The sequence below is a fragment of the Panthera leo genome, chromosome E1 (assembly GCF_018350215.1).
Source record: "Panthera leo isolate Ple1 chromosome E1, P.leo_Ple1_pat1.1, whole genome shotgun sequence".
Classification (NCBI taxonomy): domain Eukaryota; kingdom Metazoa; phylum Chordata; class Mammalia; order Carnivora; family Felidae; genus Panthera; species Panthera leo.
This window is the reverse complement of record NC_056692.1, coordinates 16143003-16162372: the sequence shown is the minus strand read 5'-3', so window position 1 is coordinate 16162372 and position 19370 is coordinate 16143003. Positions and strand designations below refer to the sequence as shown.

General features: G+C 47.7%; 1 protein-coding gene across 1 annotated transcript in view; it reads left to right on the top strand.

Moving 5' to 3' along the window:
- Nucleotides 1-3201: 3201 nt before the first annotated feature.
- The window catches only part of ABR (ABR activator of RhoGEF and GTPase), a 183082-nt gene continuing 166913 nt past the window's right edge, over nucleotides 3202-19370 (top strand). The window contains exon 1 of the mRNA XM_042917286.1: nucleotides 3202-4409. Within this exon, the coding sequence (XP_042773220.1) occupies nucleotides 3365-4409 (1045 nt within the window). The 5' untranslated portion in view covers nucleotides 3202-3364. The remainder of the gene's footprint in view (nucleotides 4410-19370) is intronic.

The following is a 19370-nucleotide window of genomic DNA, read 5'->3' as shown; positions in this document are numbered from 1 at the left end:
TAGAAGTATGGACTTAATAAATGTCAGCCACTCTACCCCTGCCCCCATGATGACCCCAAGCCAAGTAATAAACTGAACTATCCACCAGCTAGAGACAATGAAGGTTTCTCCTGGGATCTGTTTACAGAAGATATATGCTGGCATTTCCAGCTATATTGGTCCTCGTGGAAAAAATTAGTGGTATTAGTAACAACTTCCTTTGACCAAAAGGGAACCATATTGCTGTTTTAATTAAAGGACAGAGTTGAAACTATCCTCGTAGGGAATTTACAAACTCAGAAATTGATGCTTGTAGTAACTTACAGGATTTTTTTCTTTGTACATTTAAATGTGTATATCAAAACATCTTCCAATCAATATGCTGTTGACTGGACTCATCCATCCTTGCTGGGCTGCATTTCTCTACCATCCTGAAATTTTAACAGAGGCCAAGATGCTTCTGGACTCCGTTTTATGGAATACCCCTGCACTGGCTGTCTGTAGGCATTGGGAGCTCCTCAGTCTTTCCCAGTGGACAAAAGAGATTGTGGCAGCCTCTGAGGAGGTCAGGGGAGAATATGAAGCAAAGGTGGGAGAGAAAGCAGCTTGAGGAACTAGGTGAAGGACTGAGAAATCACACAAACTGGGGAATACTCAACATATTCTAAAACATATCTATTCCTTCAGTCTGGCACCAGACAAACACTATGATGAGTCATGCCACTGGCACACCAAATTTTTTTTAAAAAGGGGGGGGGGCGCCTGGGTGGCTCAGTTTGTTAAGCGTCCAGCTTCGGCTCAGGTCTATGAGTTCGAGCCCCGTGTGGGGCTCTGTGCTGACAGCTCAAAGCCTGGAGCCTGCTTCAGATTCTGTCTCCCTCTCTGCTCCTTCCCCACTCGCACTCAGTCTCTCTCTCTTTCTCTCAAAAATAAATAAATGTTAAACAAAAAATTTTTTAAAGAAAGAGAGAGAGAGAGAAAGAAGGAATAAAGGCTATTGGGAAAATGAGTAAACACGGAGTTTGTCAAGGAAGGAAATCCCGGAGTTGAGAAGCCTCTGTGGGAAGCACATTTGCTCCTAATCTGGAGTGATTCACAACTGGAGAAGCTGAGTAGGAACCACAAGGTGGAGACTCATTCATCTGTCTGTCTGTTCATTTGTTTATTCATTTCTTTCATTCAATGATTATCAGTTATCTTTCTACTACATCCTGCAAGAAGCAGCAACAATACAAAAGTGGAAAAGGCACAAACCCTGCCCTTGAAGGCTCTAAAAGTAGGAGAAGCAAAAGATGTCACTAACAGTTATCATAAAGTGGAACAAGGGCAAAGATAAAGACATGTACTAGATGGACTGGTGACACAAAGAGGAGGGAGAGGGGCCAGAAAAGTCTTCTCAGAGGTGGAGATCCCTTAGCTGGGTCTTAAAGGCCATTGGAATCTCCCAGGCAGCAGAGAGTTGTGCCAAGTTGGAGGAAAAGTCACCCATAATAAGGGAGACACATCTTTGAAGTTAGCATGGAGTTGGTAAGTCTAACGCATAGGAGGGAGGCAAGGACCATTTATGGGAGGACCTCCTGTGTCATGCAGAGTCTAGAGGCCATCCTGTAGGTAATGAGGGGCCACTGAAGGGTTTTGAGCAAAAGCATCGCACTATCTCATTTGTGGCTAAGAACTATCTTCCTGGTGTCTTCCCAATAGCCAGCCTTGAGGGATGAGTTGAAAGGGACTGAAAAGTGGGAGTAGGATAGCCTGTTCAGACGGTTCAGGTGAGAGGAAAGTGGCAGGTGGCTACAGAGAAGGGGTTGCTGAGTTTAGCTCTAGTCCTCAAAGGGTTCTGTGGGCAGGAAGAATTTCCAGATGTCAAGTCTCTTAGAACATCAATTTCCTCATCCTTAAAATGAAGGAAATGTGAATCACCAATAAGGTCCTCTATTGCAGCAAGCACGAGACAGTTTATCAGGACCTCTCTCTGCACAAAGTGGGTCCTCACCCAAGACCTAGAAAAGAGGAAGGGGGGGGAGGCGGAGCTGGGAGCCCCAATCCACCCCGCGGTGAGTGCCAGCCTAGGCAACTGTCCCCAGGTCCCCCTTTCCTTCTCTAGGGGAATTGCGTGAGGCCAGAGAGAAGAAGTGGAGGGGCGCCTGGGTGGCTTCCTCAGTTAAGCAACTGACTCCTGGTTTAGACTCAAGTCATGATCTCATGGTTTTTGAGTTCCAGCCTCAAATCGTGTTCAGTGCTGGCAACTCGGAGCCTGCTTGGGATTCTGTCCCCCTCTCTCTCTGCCCCTCCCCCGCTCTCTTTCGCCCTCTCTCTCTCTCAAAAAGAAAAGAAGCCATGGAATGGGGGGCCCTCTTAGATGCCCAAGTGTCTAAGGCTCCAGCTGCCATGGCTTGATTCAGTCAGCCGGGAGTACTCTCAGCTTTGAAGTCACAGGGGCCTCTAGCAGAGCCACTTGGAGCTGTCACCCTTGCCTATTCCTCCCCGGGAAAAGCTCTAGTGAGCAGTGGAGAGAACGCTTTAAAGGGACTCGCAAAAGAACAAAGTTCACTCCCCAGTTTTGGATTAAACAGCGCTGTGATCTTGGACACGTCAGTGCAGGGCGCTCAGTAACTCCCAGGTAAGGATAACTCCCCGGTCGGCAGACCGCTCCTTTGACACCTGCCCTCGTCACCGCGCCACATCGCCTTCCCCCCACCTTTCCCTTCCCGGTCCAAGGCGCGGCGCTGACTCTGGCCAGGCGAGGCTGCGGAGAGCCTGGCGGCGGGAGGTTGGCTGGGAGCCCAGGGCGCCCCCGCGCGCTCCCTCACCGCGGCTCCCGCCCCCCGCGGCCGCGCGGCCCCGCGGCCCCGCGCTCGGGTGCACGGAGCCCGCGCGGACAGCGCGCGGCGGCGGGAGCGGCGCGGCGGCGGCGGGGAAGGTGGGAGCCGGGCCTACCGTGTGGCCGGCTCGGAGGGTCGCCCGCTCAGCTCCGAGGCGCGCCAGCGGGACCCGGCCGGACGCCACCGAGGCTCCTCCCCGTCCGCCCGAGCCCGCCACCCGAGCCCGCCGGGCGCCCGCGGGGCGGCGGGGGCTGCAGAAGGCAGGCTCTGCGCGTCCTGCCCGGGGCGGGCCCAGGGCCCCCAGACGCCCGCCTCCGCGGTGGGTGGCCGCTTACGTCAGGGAGGCGAAACCCAGAAGAAGGAAAAAAAAAAAAAAAAAAAAAGGCACGAGGGCGGAAGGGGAAAAACTTTTTTTATTATTCTTTTTTGCTCTTATTTTCTTCTGGGGCTGAAGTGAAGGGCAGGCGACTGCGCCAGCGCGGGCTTCCCGGAAAAGCCCGGCGCGACCCCAGCCCGCGGCGCGCGGCGGAGCTGGGCCCGGGAGGCCCGAAGGGGCGGCCGCCATGTGGGACCCTCAGGACTTTGAGCGCCACTGGCAGGCCGAGTTCCCCGGGGAGGAGGCACCGGTCATGCGGCTGGACTCGGTGCTGGACATGGAGCGGGAGCTGGAGCGCTGCAAACTCAACCTGAAGCGGCTGCAACAGGTGTTGGCTGAGGAGAAATTCAAAGTCTCCTACCTGCAGACGGCCCTGGCCGGGGAGAAGCGGGACCTCGGCTGCGGGCGCCTGGAGGGCGGAGACGGCGACAGCGGGGGAGCTTGGGCAGAGGAGCCGGCGCCGGCCGGGCCGGAGCGGGCGCCGCCACCGCGGGAGGAGGAGGGCGCCGCGGGCGGCGGCGGAGACCCTCCAGGCTCCTGGCGCCCCGACCCCGAGGTGGCCGCCAAGGCCGGGACTCGTCACGCGTGCCCCGACCTTCCCACTTGGCCCGGGGCGGCGGGGGCAGGGGGCGCCGTGCGCAGCTTGACCGCCGCCATCCACCAGCAGCTGCTGCAGCCTCGCCTCCTCTTCAGACTCCGGGAGGACCGCGCGCCACCCGGCCCCGATGACACGGTCCCCAGCGCCCAGGGAGAGGAGCTGTCCTCCCGGACCCGCGCGGGGCGGGGCTCCGAGGAGGGCGAGCCGGACGCCTCGGTCGCAGATGATGGGGGCAACAGCAGTGACCACGACTTCGAGATGGTGGATTTGAACGAGAAATTCGTCCTCGGGCACTTGCTCGTGCCCCCCTGCCGGCTCGGGACCCGCGACGAGGCCGAAAAGCCGGCGCGGGCGGGCAGCCCTCATCGCTGGATGCACCTGATCCCCGGGGGCCGGCGGCAGCAGCGCCGGAGCCGCGACCTGGAGCAGCTGGAGGCGGAGGCGAAGGACGGGCGGAGCTCGCCCCTGGCTGCGGAGGAGCACCCCGCGCGCGGGGCTCGCGAGCACCTCCCCCCGTGGCGGCGCAAGAGGTTTCTGCGGGTGCCGGAGCGGGACTCGCCCAGCCACAGCTCGCCCGAGAGGGGCAGTGACTGCAGCCACAACAGCTCGGACCACGAGGACGGCTTCTCTGCAGGTAGGCGCACCCCTCGCGCATCCCGGGGGCTCCTGGCCCCTTCCTGCACCCCTTTCCGGCAAACCTCGTTGGTTCTGTTTAACCTTAGGCACTTGGGAAAAAGAGATAAAATTTATCTGTTTACCCTGAAACCACTTGTGGAACTGAAAAAAAAAAAAAAAAAAAAAAAGATTGTGCAACATCATTTCGCCTTGGGCGAGTTTATGAAAATAAGCAGGATGGCGATGGCAGGGGGTGATGGAATGGTGATAGATGCGTGGATTGGCTAGACCATGGGAGGAATCTTTCACTTCAGGCCTCAACCTTTATGCTCTGATACTGTAACATCACGGCCCTCCCTCCCTCGAACTCATCCTCCACGGGTTGGTCAGATTCCTATCCACCACATGATAGTACCTTTCTCTGCACAAACTCCAGAGGCTCCCCATTTCCCCCACATTCCTTGATGTGAAAGTCTAAATTTCTCATTTAATTTTCTGAATTATCTGTCACCTTCTCCAGCCTGTATCGTGTGTTCTGGCCAAACTGAGACATCCTCTTACCCAGGGAAAGGTACATAATCCTCACTGCCCCCTCTCCCCCTCCCTTTGCTGGCTGCCCCCTTCCTAGATCTGTCAGCTTCCTAGGAGCCTGATTGGGAAGGAGAGGGCATAGAATCATAGTTTTCGAGCTGGCCTAGTGCCCAGAGATCATGTCTAATGCAATGTCTTCGTTTGACAAAGGAGAAAACGGAAGCTTGGAAAGATTAAGTGTTTGTTGAAGTGAGCCGAGACCTCCACTTGGGCTGTCAGTTGCTGTTGCCTTCTATTTGGAGGACAGCACCTAGTCCTAGCCAATCTTTGATTTTGTTTAAAAAAATTTTTTTTAATGTTTATTTATTTTTGAGAGAGACAGAGACAGAATGTGAGTAGGTTAGGGGCAGAGAGAGAGGGAGACACAGAATCCAAAGCAGGCTCCAGGCTCCAAGCTGTCAGCACAGAGCCCAACTCGGGGCTCAAACTCACCAGCAGTGAGATCATGACCTGAGCCGAAGTCGGTCGCCCAACTGACTGAGCCACCCAGGCGCCCCTGTCCTAGCCAATCTTTGAATGCCCTTGTGGCAGTCAATAGGGCGCCTTGCACATAGTAAGCACTCAATAAATATTTCTTATTTATGTATTGAGTCTGGGTCTCTCAGCCACCCAGCTCCTCATAGGTCAGGGAGTGGTAATGGGGCTAAGGAGGAAAGGACGGATAGGGATGTGAGGTGGACTGTGACTGCCCCTTTGCTGCCCCTGGAGCTGTCAGGGTCTCCTCAGCCACAGGGAAAGGATAAATTGATGTCTAGTTGGGTCGAGCTGTGACCAGGAACTTAAGATGCCTTCCTGCTCAGTGAAGGAGAGAAAGAAATCACTGGTGCTGGGATTGTTCCAAAATCTCCATTATTAGATCTTATCTGGGTGAGTTTGCATTTGAATGAAAAACTGTCCACTTTGCTAAAAGCACATTTGGAAGGTCCATCAAATCATCAGTTGTGATCAATTACACTTATTCATTAGCAGAGATTGGCTGCTTCTCCCATAGGTAATGCTTTTGCTGCCCATGCTAGTAACATTTTTATGTGCCCCTTTAACTTAAGGGAAGAGTCTGAAGATTTTACTCTAGTGCCAAGTTCCAAATACTCAGTAGAGGCTACCCAAGTGCCCAGAGCTGCTTCAGAGCTGGCTCCAGTCCCATCTTCCCTGAAACCCACATCAATCACCCCTTCAGGTGTGCCCAATGCACTGGATTTTCTCCAGGAGTTATTTTTATTTCTGTGTGCTGTCTCCTCTCTCCTTAAGGGCATTCTAGCACACAGAGCATCTTGATACAGATTAGGAATTAGCATTCCTTCTGGCCTAATGAATTACAAAAGGTGCCCCCTCTGGGTGGACCAGTGACTAAAAGATTCTCTTTCCTCTGGTGCCTGGCTGGTGTTTCAGGCCCCGTTCCAGGACCCCTCTGCAGGGCAAGCTTGTGGACGGAACCCCTGGACAGCTGTGTATGGGGGCCCCTCCTCCCAAACTTCCCCAGTTGAGGAAGTGCCTAGGGCTGGACACGTACACGCATGCCTGTACACGTATGCGCACGTGTGCACAGTCACAAGCGTGTGCAGGAGAAAGAGCCTTCAGACAAACAGAGAGGCCCTAGAGTGGAGGGATTAAGGGCAGGGGTTTTCATGCGGTGGGTGACAGCCCACTGAAATCAGTGTCGTGGGGAATGAGAGCATCGAGAGGCCTTCCTTGTCCACCCTTGGCTGTTCTGGCTTTAGTTTTCCCCGTAGCACTCACCAAATTACCACTTCAGACGCTACGATTTTGCATGTTGACCTTTCTCACTCTCTCTCCAGTAAAAGGCAAGGTCCAAGAGGAGGAGGATTTTTTTTTTAATTTAAATCCAAGTTAGTTAACATATAGTGTAATAATGGTTTCAGGAGTAGAATTTAGTGATTCATCACTTACATACAATACTCAGTGCTCATCCCAACAAGTGCCCTCCTTAATGCCCATCCCCCATTTAGGACATCCCCCACCCGACACCCCTCCAGCAGCCCTCAGTTTGTTCTCTGTATTTAAGAGTCTCTTATGGTTTGTCTCTCTCTCTCTCTCTCTCTCTCTCTCTCTGTTTTTATCTTATTTTTGTTTCCCTTCCCCTATATTCATCTATTTTGTATCTTAAATTTCACGTATGAGTGAAATCATATATTTTACCTTCCTCTGACTTATTTCACTTAGCATAATACTCTCTAGTTCTATCCACGTTGTTGCGAATGGTAAGATTTCATTCTTTTTCATTGCCGACTAACATTCCATTGTATAGATGTACCACATCTTCTTTATGCATTTGTCAGTCAATGGACATTTGGGCTCTTTCCATACTTTGGCTATTGTTGATAGTGCTGCTATAAACAAAGGGGTGGATGTACTCCTTTGAATCAGCATTTTTGTATCCTTTGGATAAATTCCTAGTAGTGCAATTGCTGGGTTGTAGGGTAGTTCTATTATTAAGTTTTTGAGGAACCTCCATACTGTTTTCCAGAGTGGCCGCACCAGTTTGCATTCCTACCAGCAGGACAAAAGTGTCCCTCTTTCTCTGCATCCTTGAGGGCAAGGATTTTTATCTCTTTCATCCACTGACGTCAAGTCCCAAAGCCTAGAACAGTGTCTCACACATACTAGGTGTTCCATAAATATTTGTTGAATGATATAATTTTTTAATGGGATTGAATAGAAGAGGAAACATGGGAGTGCATTGCACATGGTAATGGAGAGCATTATTCTGTTTTAAAACTTTGTTTCAGTTGTGTATAAATGTGTGACTGTATATTGGGTCCTGATGTAGAAGGTATTTCTTGCCATGAATTGGACAAAAAGGTTTGAAAATACTGATAAAGACTATGGGCTTTGAAGCTAGACTACTTGTGTGAACTTGTGTGAAGTTATTTGAATTTTCTGTCTCAGTTTCCACATCTGTGAAATGGGACTGATAAACACTGCTTATATCATACTGTTGATATGAGGAATAAATGGGATTTTGTTTCTAAAGGGCTTTGAACATGTCTTGACACATGGTAGGCACTCACAGTGTTGGCTAACCATGACTACAGGTCATTTTCTTTGAGATGCTTCAAAGATTCTCTCATTCCCAGATAGGAATCACAGATGGTTTGGTTTTCTGTGATGCATGTACTTTTCCTAGCAAGGCTCTGGCTCTTTCTAGAACCTTCCAGGAGCAGGGCAGGACCCAGGGCAGTGTCTTGCTCATGAAGCTCTCTTGCTGGACTGGCCCTCATGTTTCTCCTTCTCCACCAGCAATTATGCCCATTATTTGTATTCTGAGATCCTTAATTGAAGTTCGGGTTTTATCAAGCCATTCAGTCTGGAGGTCTTAAGGAGACAGTGCCACATGAGAGTCAGAGAGGCAGAGATGCCCCTCTCCTTGGAAAAGGACCATTTTCTCTTAAATGAGAGGGAGATTCCCATGCAAAGACACATATGGGTCCATTTCTACACATAGTAGCCAAACCAGAGTTTAAGTTAGAATGCCAGTTCTTTGAGTATATTCCTTTTAGCACCTTGTAGCCTGGGTTGGTGCTGAGGAAGACCAGGCCATGGTGACATGCATCAGGGTGGTGGTGTGGATGGGGTGAGGGCTGCAGAACTAGAATTACTCGTGTTGGGTCCAGTGTGCTCTGAAGACAGACCTGTGTGCCCCGACTCTGCCCCTCAGCAGTTGTGAGGCCATGGAGAAGCCACCTTAGTCTCTATTAGCAATGACAAGGATAGCTAACACTTACTGAGGGCTTACTTTGTGCCAGTGCCTATTGTAAGCATTTTAAATGTACTTACTCATCTGTGCCTCGCAACAGCTTCATAAGACAGGCAGGATTATTATTTCCATTTTACATATGAAAATCATAAGGCCCAGAGAGCTTCAATAGCCCTGACTAAGGTCACTCAGCTTGTAAGTGACACTTGGGATTTGAATCTAAGCAGTCTGAGTCCTGAGTCCTTGCTTTCAAACAAACACCAAGCTATACTGCCTCAATAATAGCACCTACCTCTCAGGTAGTTATGAAAATTAAATACAATAAGATATTTGAAGACTTGAGCAAAGCACCTGGCACACAGTGACCATTAAGTGCATACACATGTCCGTGTACATTATTACCATTTCCTGTATCACGAAAATCCCCAGCAGACCCCATGGGGGGGGGGGGGTCCATCTACTGCTGGGGTCGACCATCAGGGCTGCTGCCCACCCTTGGGGCTCCTGAGTGGACTCGGCCTCACAGGTGAGCAGACCCCCTGCTGGATTTAGATCTCCTCTCTTCAGCTGGGCACTCTTGGGTGGACGCAACTGCGTGCCCACATGCAGAGCCCTGGTATTTTCCCTTTTGGGTTGCCTTGCTTCTGTGCCATTCCTGCCACAGAGGTTGGGTGACATTTCCTTCTCGGGGCTTATGCATCCCTTCCATAGCCTGTGGCATCCCCTGTACCACACGCGCACTCTTTGTGGACCAAAGCATACTCTTCTAGCAAAGCCCAAAGGTGGCTTTTCGGAGTCAGTCATCCTTTTGACTGGCAGAAACTATTCACCCGATATTCTGGTTGTAGTTCAGATGACAAAGTAAATATCATTAATATTTTAAATTGGCAGCATTTTCTCCTTGCACTAAACTTTGCCCGGTGAAGGGCAGGCAGTCTCTATTTGGCAGGCCCTTGAAATTCATTCATTTGTTCATTAATCTCTTCCAACCCAATGAGAGTTTATCAAGGTCTTACTTCATGCCAAGTCTGTGTTAAGGGTCAAGACTGCAAAAGTCGGTGACCTGCTTTTAAGGTTCTCACTGACTCTTTGGCTCCAAGGGTAGAAACCATACATTTTTAGATAAAGAAACAGCTTTCCAGCAGAACTTGGTAAATCCTGAGGCACCTGGGTGGCTCAGTCCATTAAGCGTCTGACTTTGGCTCAGGTCGTGATCTCACAGTTCATAAGTTCCAGCCCCGCGTTGGGCTCTGTGCTGACAGCTCATAGCCTGGAGTCTGCTTTGGATTCTGTCTCTCTCTCTCTCTCTCCCTCCCTCACTCACACTCAGCCTCCCTCTCTCTCTCAAAAATAAATAAACATTAAAAAAAAAAACAACTTTGTAAATCCTGAAATGAATGACTAAGGACTGTTCATCTGAATCTTAGTGACATTCAAGAGTCTAGAACAGGAAGAGATCTTACAGTAGGTCTATTCCTGCCCCCTCCAGACAGAGTCCTGGAGACCTAAAAGTATCCTCAAGGTCACACACTCATGACCCTCAAGGCTGGACCTATGAGCCAGGACAAGGCTCTTTCCATTGTCCTATGGCCTTTTCTTTCCTAGAATTTTAAGCAGAGAACTCTAAAGACGTAAGTTCTGTCAAAGTCACGGTAACAGGAGCAGTAGACCATCACATTTAGCCTCACATCCATCTCAGCAGATGAAAATTACTGCTGCCATTTTATAGGTAAAGTGCTGAGGCTCGGAGAGGTAAAGAGATTTACCCAGAGTCAAACATTTTGTGATGGAATCTGCCTTGAACTCAGTCTTACAAAAACAGCACTCTTTAACTTCCAGCACTTAGTGCTGTCCTGGGCCAGCTGTAGAATTCTAGCGTTCTGTACTTGGGAGGCCCTGCCATCAGATTCTGCCATGCTGCCAAAGGAGACTTTTTATTTTTAATCTGCATGGGAAATACACTTCCTATTCGGTACTCATGTTACCTAGATCGTTGTAACTTGATGGGTTTTTTCCCCTTCCCGTGAGTGACTAATGAGATTTTTGCTCCGGGAAGAATTCCTTGTGTTCAGTGATGTGTCTGAATAACTTAATTCAAAGTGTTGAATTTTCAGCCTTAGCTGTGATAGAGTAATTTTTTTTTTTTTCCCATTCCCTGTTGCAGAGAGATATTAAAACACTATCTGAGACACATGAGCTGGTCGTTGGCTGTGATTCATTTGTAAGTGGAGTTGACATGGCGCCACTGGGCTTCTCAAAGCTTGCTTCTCTCCACCGTCACCCCACCCCCCACCATGTTAGCACTATCTACACCTCAGGAGCACTCTACCAGCCAGCCAGAGGGTGTGGGTGCGTTTGTTTAACGAGCCCTTCCTCCTCTACACATACATAGTAAATACAACCAAGACTCAAAACTTTTCTTTTCCTCTACTTGTTTTTCTTCTGGTTAAGAGACTATTCACAAAGCAGTTGGCTCTATACTTGGCCCTGGATCTTTATGTTTGAAAATCAGGATCTTGACATATTTCCCCGGCTTTGAAACAATGGTACAAACACGTTCCCCATCTGAAAAATGGGTTTGATGTGAGCCAGCTTGCAGGGTTGTAAGACTTAAATTGGATGAGTTACTGACTCTGTCTCAGCCTTGGATTCCTTGTCTGCCAAAAGTGGGTGATGGTGATTGGACTGTGTCATCAACTTGTGAAGTGTAAAGGGGGTAAGTGTGTGAAGAGTACCTAGCACAGGGCCGGGCACATAAGCATTTAATGAAGCTTAGATGGTGGTGTTGTCATTGTTCTAAGTCCAGGCCACAGCTCACATTCCTATCTCTTTGTGTAATGAAGTTCCCCAAGCCTCTTGTCTCTCCTTTCTTACTCCCTCCAGGTCACAGGTGTTTTGCTCCTTTGGAGGCAGATAAGCTTTCTTGTTCCTTTGTGGTCGCTGGTCCTTCCCCAGTTAATCCCTGTTGTCCCTGGCATCTATAAAACTGTCATCTGGCTTCTCTTTATTTCTTACTCTCTACTCACTTGCTTTCAGCTAATGCACATTCCTTCCAGTGTCTTTGTGGGCTCTGTCTGGCTTTTGAGATGCCCTTCACCCCCACTTAAACCCAGTCACAAAGCCAACCCTTCCTTCAAAGCCTGGCTTTTCCATGATACCTTGTGTTAGTTAAGATAGGGGTTTGCTGCATATGACAAAACCCCAAAAAGTAGCTTAAGCAAGATAGAGGTGTATTTCTCTTTCAAGTAAGAGAATGCCAGAAGTAAGCAGTCCAGGGAGAGTATGGTGACTACCATGATCATCAGGAATTTGGGCTTGTTTCTATTTGTGCTTTTCTGTCTCAAGGTTGCCTCATGAGGTCCAAAATAGCTGCTGAAAATCCAGCCATCACGTTCACATTTCAGATGAGAATTAGAAGAAAGGGAGGAAGGACTAAGTGGCAGCTGTTGGTCTGCCTTTTAAGGCACTTTCCTGGTAGCCTCTCCTAACAAATTCTGTTTAGATCTCATTAGCCACCTCTAGCTACAAGGAAGGCTGGGAGATGTAGTATTTTATCTGGGCATATGGCCACCTCAAATAAAATAGGGTCTCTGTTATAAGAAAAAATGGAAGAATTGATATTGAGTAGGCAGCTAGCAGCCTCTGGCACAAGCCTTTTCCAACTACTCCAACCCATCTTGTGGTTCTTAGAGTGAGCCCCACACTCACACAGTTGTCTTATTATCGTGCCCTCTATTAATTCATTGACCCAACGAACAAATAATGACCGAACCACTGCTCTGTGCAAGGCACAATGCCTTTTCTATGTTTACTGTGAAGTGTAGCTTTCAAACTCAGAGGTTAGCTGGCTCCTTGAGAGCAGGGATCATAGCTTATGCTTCTTTTTCTCCTTCACAATATCCTTCACAGGGCTGGGGACATGGCAGGCTCTTGATGAGTACTTGGTTGACTTTGGAATATCACAAGCGAGATGTTCAGTGAAAAAATAAATCCCCTGCCTTGGTACTGTGCTAGAAAATTACGGTTATATAAGGTTTGTTTTTGGCTCATTGTGGTTTTGAGGAGCCAGAGCGAGGAGGTTGGGGCATGGGGTATGACTAAACCTCAGGGCTGCGTTGTAGCCACAATGGACTGGTCCGGGTATTGGGGCAGACTTGACTGTTTTGGAAACCGGACTAGTTTGTATACCAAACCAGAATTATAAACAGAAATCTCTGTGCCCACCTTCCTTTACCACTGCTGCGTGTAGCTGTATTTATGCCACGCAAATCTCTCTTGCGGTTTCTGCACTGCATAGCTCCAGAGTAAATCTGCAGTCTTTCCGCAGGAGCGTGGGCTTCGGTTCGTGTTGCTGTCTTCCCGTTTGATCCTGGCTCTAGTCTGCCTGAGACAAGACTGTGTGAGGGAGCTTGCCTAGAGCTTATGTCATATCTTGTGGCTGCCGAGAAAATGATTGTTTTAAAAATGTTATTGGCACTTAGTAAAAGAACTAGGATATACTTAGCAACTACTACCTGCAAGGCACTATGTTAAGTGTTTAACCTACACGGTCACATTAATATTCAGCACAGTCTCCTGTTCTTTACCTTCTGTAAGTACCACTCTTCTCATTTTGCAGATGAGGAAAGCCGAGGCTCTGACCAGTTAGCTAACAAGCCCAGGTTCCCTTAGGGCCAAGTGCTGGGGTTATTTTCTTCTCCTATTGAAAAAATTAATGACTTTTATGGAGAGATAATTCACACAGTATAAAACTCACCCCTTTGAAGTATGGAGTCAGGGGTTGGTTTTTAGTATATTTGCAAAGTTGTGCAACCATCCCTCATCTCTAATTCCAGACCATTTCCATCGGGGCGGGGGGACTGTGTTTGGGTCCAGGCTCCTCCTCTGACCACACCATTTCCTTTTCTAACTCACCACATGCAACAATTTAAAATTGTTGCCAGGGGCACCTGGGTGGCTCATTCAGTTAAGTGTCTGACTTCGGCTCAGTTCGTCATCTCATGGTTTGTGGATTCCAGCCCTGCGTCGCGCTCTCTGCTGTCAGCACGGGAGCCTGCTTTGGATCCTCTCTGCCCTGCTCTCTCTGCCCCTCCCCTGCTTGCACTCTCTGTCTCTTTCAAAATAAATAAATAAACTTAAAAAAATTATAAAATAAAATTACTAGGTCAGGCACGCCTGGATGGCTCTGTTGGTTAAGTGTCTAATTCTTGATTTCAGCTCAGGTCATGATCTTGAGGTTCATGGGTTCAAGGCCCACATTGGACTCTGCACTGATAGTGTAGAGCCTGCTTGGGATTCTCTCTCTCCCTCTCTCTCTCCCCCTCCCCTGCTTGTGCTGTCTCTCAAAATAAATAAATAAAAATAAATAAATAAATAAATAAATAAATAAAGCTGTCTCTCAAAACAAACAAACAAACAAACATTAAAAATCTGTATATATTAAAACAACTAGGGCAGGCTTGGGGGAAATGTGCACAGGAAAGGACCATCTGCTTCTTCATTTGCTTCCCCATCATTGAGATGGTCCTGGTGCCCTTTTGAATTCTCCCTGGGCCACACCTCACCCCATCAGTGCTTCCCAGACTTGGGGCAAGGGGGCAGAACATCCCAAACTTGAGTTCCATGAGCACCCCTCCTTCCTGCCACGGGGTTGTGGTTGGTGTGGTGAGAGGCATCCTTGTTCTGACCTGTGTCTTATTTGCCTTGATAGCCCCAGAGTGTCACAGTGCCCTGGCATATAGGAGCCGCTCACACAATTCATGAAGGTCCAGACCTTCATTTCAATGCCCCTGATCTAAACCAGTGCACTAACCAATTGTTCTGCCTCTGGCCTCACTCTTTCTGCTTCAGCCCCCAGCTATCTTCCACATTAAAGCCAAAGGGATCGCCCTAAATCTAATTATGCACCCCCTGCTTGCATTCTTCAGTGACTCTCTGCCACCCTCAAAGTAAATCTGAGCTTCTTAGATGCAAATGTGCCCAGCCATTTGTGATCCGATCCACCCTCAGCTCTGCCCTCCCCCACCCACACACGCATATACTTCATGCTCTAGCAATCCTGAGTTGCTTGTAGTTTCCAAACATACCCTGCATCCTTATTCCTCTGCATGTGTGGCTCCCCTTCCCTGGAATGCCCTTTCCATATTTGTCCACATGACAAATTACTCTTCATCCCTCAGGTCTCAGCTAGGAGGTACTTCCTCTGTAAAGCCTCTCCTGCTTTCCTAGGTAGACCCAAGAACTGGGTGTCAGGAGTGCGTTTGTCTGCAGGTAAGACAAAACTGTGCCACAATGACACTGTGATACGCAGAATAATGTCCCCCAAGGATGTCCATGTCCCAGTCCCTGGAACCTAGGAGTATGTTCTATTATATGGCAAAAGGAACCTTGCAAATGTGGTCAAATTAAGGACCTTGACGTGGAGAGAGAGTCGTGGATTATCCAGGTGGGCCCAATGTAGTAACAAAGGTCTTCAAAGTGGAAGAAGGAGGTAGAAGAGGTCAGAGTGATACAAGATGATAAGGACTCAATCCACTGTTGCTGACTTTGAAGAGGAGGGAAGGGGACCTTGAGCCAAGCAGGATGAGCAGCCTCCAGAAGCTGGAAAAGGCAAGGAAATGAATTATCTTCTAGAGCCTCCAGAAAGGAACCCAGCCCCTGCCAACACCTTGACTTTAGCCCAGTGACAGGCCGTGTCAGACTTCTCACCTATAGATGGTAAACTGGTGTCATTTTAAGCCATGAAATTTGTAATCATTTGTTAACAGCAACAGAAACTAATACAATGACCTGGCCAGATAGGGCTTTGTTTTTCTCCGATCCCAAGAACTCCAGAGGCAGGCTTTCTGGGATGGCTCAGCAGCACTCTCAGGGGCCCAGACTCTCCCTGTTATTAGCAGAAAGGTATTTGTCCTCTTGCTTGTTGCCTCATAGTTAAAAAAAAAAAAATCTGCTGCATCACTAGATGTGTGCTCATGTTTCAGAGAGGGAGAAGGGTGCAAAGGACTGTAGTGATCACACTGGCTGTCCCTTTAAAAAGCTCCCCCCACCAAACCCTACCTAGCAACTGCTGCTTTCATGCTATTGGCCAACATAATGTGGCCGTCATTAGCTGCAAGGAGGGCTGGAGGGGAGATCAAGGATTTCAGCCCTTGAGCCTCGGTTGTAAAGAGTGTTAAAGAGAGGAGACTGTGATTGGCTCTTTGGAAAACCAGCCCAGTGTTAGCCACACAGTTCTTCCCTGCACTTTGCACATACACTCATTTGAGCAAATATAATATGGTTTAAATAGGTTTGCCTCTCTGTCTCCCCAACTGGATTCTAGCCTCTTAAAGTGTATGTGTGTTAGAAATGGACCACTTTTAAAAATTCTAGTCTCCCTGCCCCTAGCACAGTGCTGGTGTATTATTGTATTTATTAAAGAAAAAAGAAGAAGAGGAATGTGCCTTTTCAAGTAAGAATTTTGTGGGATTTGGACTACCTGGGCACACTATTGGGATCTCTAAGCACTTAAAGACCTTTCACTTTTTTCTCTTCTCTTCCGCTTTGCTTTTATATTCATCTCTTCCTCCCCCCCCCCCTTTTTTGGGGGGGATCAGTAGGACCAATTAATAAGACATATTCTAGAGCCATTATTCTCAAGGGCTGTGGTGGGTTTTTCCTCCTGAAGCCATTTTCAAACTTCAAATGCCCCTGAGGAGTGTGCCCTTCAGCTTACTACCATGTCTGCCTGCCCACCAGTTCAGAATCTGGCATTTTGTGCGCCTCTTACTGATGGGAGTATGTTGTTTCCTGAAGGTGGACAATGAAGAAAAAGGATGATACTTCAAACCTGGCCAGCTAGGTCCTCCCCAACTGATGGAGACCCATGCTAGTCATTAGGACGGTAAACTAAATATTTTGGTTCCCTCTTGCTTTCCAGGAACACGGTAGGTAGGATTACATCCCTGGTTCCCTTGCAATTGGGTAGGAACCTTTGCCTAGTTCTAACCAGTGAGTTTGAATGGAAGTGATGCGTGCAACTTCTGGACCAGAGCATTTAATGCTGGTATGAGACCTTTTTCCTTCTTTGGTATTGCAATGTACAATGATTAAGCTGGTGACTGTTCAGTCAGCCTGAGTCCTAGGGGGAGGGCAATACAGAACAGAGCTCCCAGTCAATCATTAATGGATGTGTACTAGAGTGAAATAGAAACCATTGTTATTTTAAGCCATTACAATGTTTGGTGCTCGTTGTTACTGCAGGATCAGTTTATCCTGACTGATCAAACACCTGGCTTATATTCATAAAGAAGAATGACTCTTTGGAGCTTCAGAAATCAATGTAATTTTCTGGGGTGCCTGTGGGTGGCTCAGTCGGTTAAGTGTCCTACTTTGGCTCATTTCATGGTTCATGGGTTCAAGCCCCGTGTCAGGCTCTGTGCTGACAGCTCAGAGCCCGCAGCCTGCTTCAGAGTCTGTCTCCTGCTGTCTCTGCCCCTCCCCAGCTTGTGCTCTGTCTGTCTCTAAAATAAATAAACATTTAAAAAAATTAAAAAAAATAAAAGAAATCAATGTAATTTCCTCAAAACCTTTAAGTTCCCAGGGCACTGGCTGGCTCAGTCAGTGGAGTGTGTGATTCTTGATCTCAGGATCATGAGTCCAAGACCCATCTTGGGCATGGAGCCTACTTAGAGAAAGAAAGAAAGAAAGAAAGAAAGAAAGAAAGAAAGAAAGAAAGAAAGAAAGAGGAAGAAAGGAAAGGAAAAGAAAAGAAAAGACAGAAATGTAGGATGTCAGGCCTAACCCTAGACCTGTATTTAAAAAAAAAAACAAAACAGGGGCTCCAGGGTGGCTTAGTCGATTAAACATCGGACTCGATTTTGGCTCAGGTCATGATCTCACAGTTTGTGAGTTTGAGCCCCCCCCATCAGGCTCTGCACTGACAGTGTGGAGCCTGCTTAGGATTCTCTCTCTCTCCCTCTCTCTGCCTGTCCCCTGCTTGTGCTCAATCCCTCCCTCTCTCTCTCTGTCTCTCTCTCAAACATAAATAAAGAAAAACTTAAAAAAAGAAACAAAAAGAGATGAGACATCTTTAAAAAAACAAAACAGGAGCGCCTGGGTGGCTCAGTTAAGCATCTGACTTTGGCTCAGGTTATGGTCTCATGGTTCCTGAGTTCAAGCCCCACATTAATCTCTCTTTCTGCTATCAGCGTGAAGTCAGCTTTGGAACCTCTGTCTTTCTCTCTCTGCCCCTTCTCCAATCACAGGCCCGCACACTCTCTTTCTCTCTCTCAAAACTAAATAAACATGCAAAAGGAAGCTCTAAAAAACCAAAGCTAACACACACAAAAAGCCCCTCTAAGTTCCCTTCTCACTGAGGCCAAGTGGTAACTATAGCTACTGTAGGTATATATCAGAGGGTGGGGCTCAAAAATGTGAAAAATGGTGTTAGAAATGGCTAAATTGTTTCGCCTTGTTTTATTCAGTGATTTCCTAGAAGGATTTTGTAGAACTCAATAGCAGATTATACTCATGGCTAAGATTTTTTACAGACGATACAGAGCAAAAGCGGCAAGAAAAATATATGTATCGACAGACTCCACAGAGGTCCAGCATAAGGCTTTGATGTCTTTCCTTGTCTGAGTCCATTTAGCAGTTCTCTCTCTCTCAAAGCAGACTACAAAGACATACATGGGCTATCTATTCCCAGGGAAGTCTGTTTGGGTCTGAGGTTAGAGACTATTATGAGGTGCTGGTCACACAGGCATACCCTGATAAACAACCAACCCTGGCAGCCAAAAATAAGAACCCCCAAAACGAAACCAAATGCATATCGGCAATCCTGGTGTTTGTGCAAAAGGGCCAAACAAGCCATCACAGCATGATCCATTGTTCCAGGTGCAAAATCATTAAATCACTGCCATAGTGGAAGGGATACTAGAATTAAAGACCATGGAAACCTATCTTGTCCACGATGTCACTGATCTGGTAGTATAGTAACTTTATTTGGAGGATAGAAGGCCTAAACGTTTGTCTGATTGCTCAGATCTCTGATTAATGTAATTTCCTTGGGGAATTTGCACAGTGAGGGTAACACTCAGAAAAGTTTCAGAAATGCAATGCAATTTTCCAAGATCTTTGTTTGTTAATTAGACTTTGGGAGCCATACTGGCAACCTCCTCACCACATACATATGATTTCAAGCCATAAAGAACAGATTTGTAAGCAAAAGTTTAAAATTATCAATCTGTATAGTCAGGACCACCTGACTATAATGGAATGGTTTTGCCAGGCTGAGTGTTTATTAGAAGTATATATTACACACATAATTTATAGTCCGTGAGACTATTATTATTCCCATTCCATACTAATAAGTCTAGAAATATTGAGTCACTTGCCCAAGTCACACAGCTAATAGGACAAAGCTAGGATTGGAACCCCAGCTCTTTCTGGGGCCGAAGTTACTCTAGTACAACCCACTACTAACTCTATTTTTTTTTCTTTTTTTTTTAGTAAACTCTATACCCAACTTGAGGTTTGAATTCATAACCCTAAGATCAATAGTCGCATACTATACGAAAGGAGCCAGCCAGGCACTCCCCACGGCCCACTAACTCTTTTTTTTTTTTAAATTTTTTTTTTAACATTTATTTATTTTTGAGACAGAGAGAGACAGAGCATGAACGGGGGAGG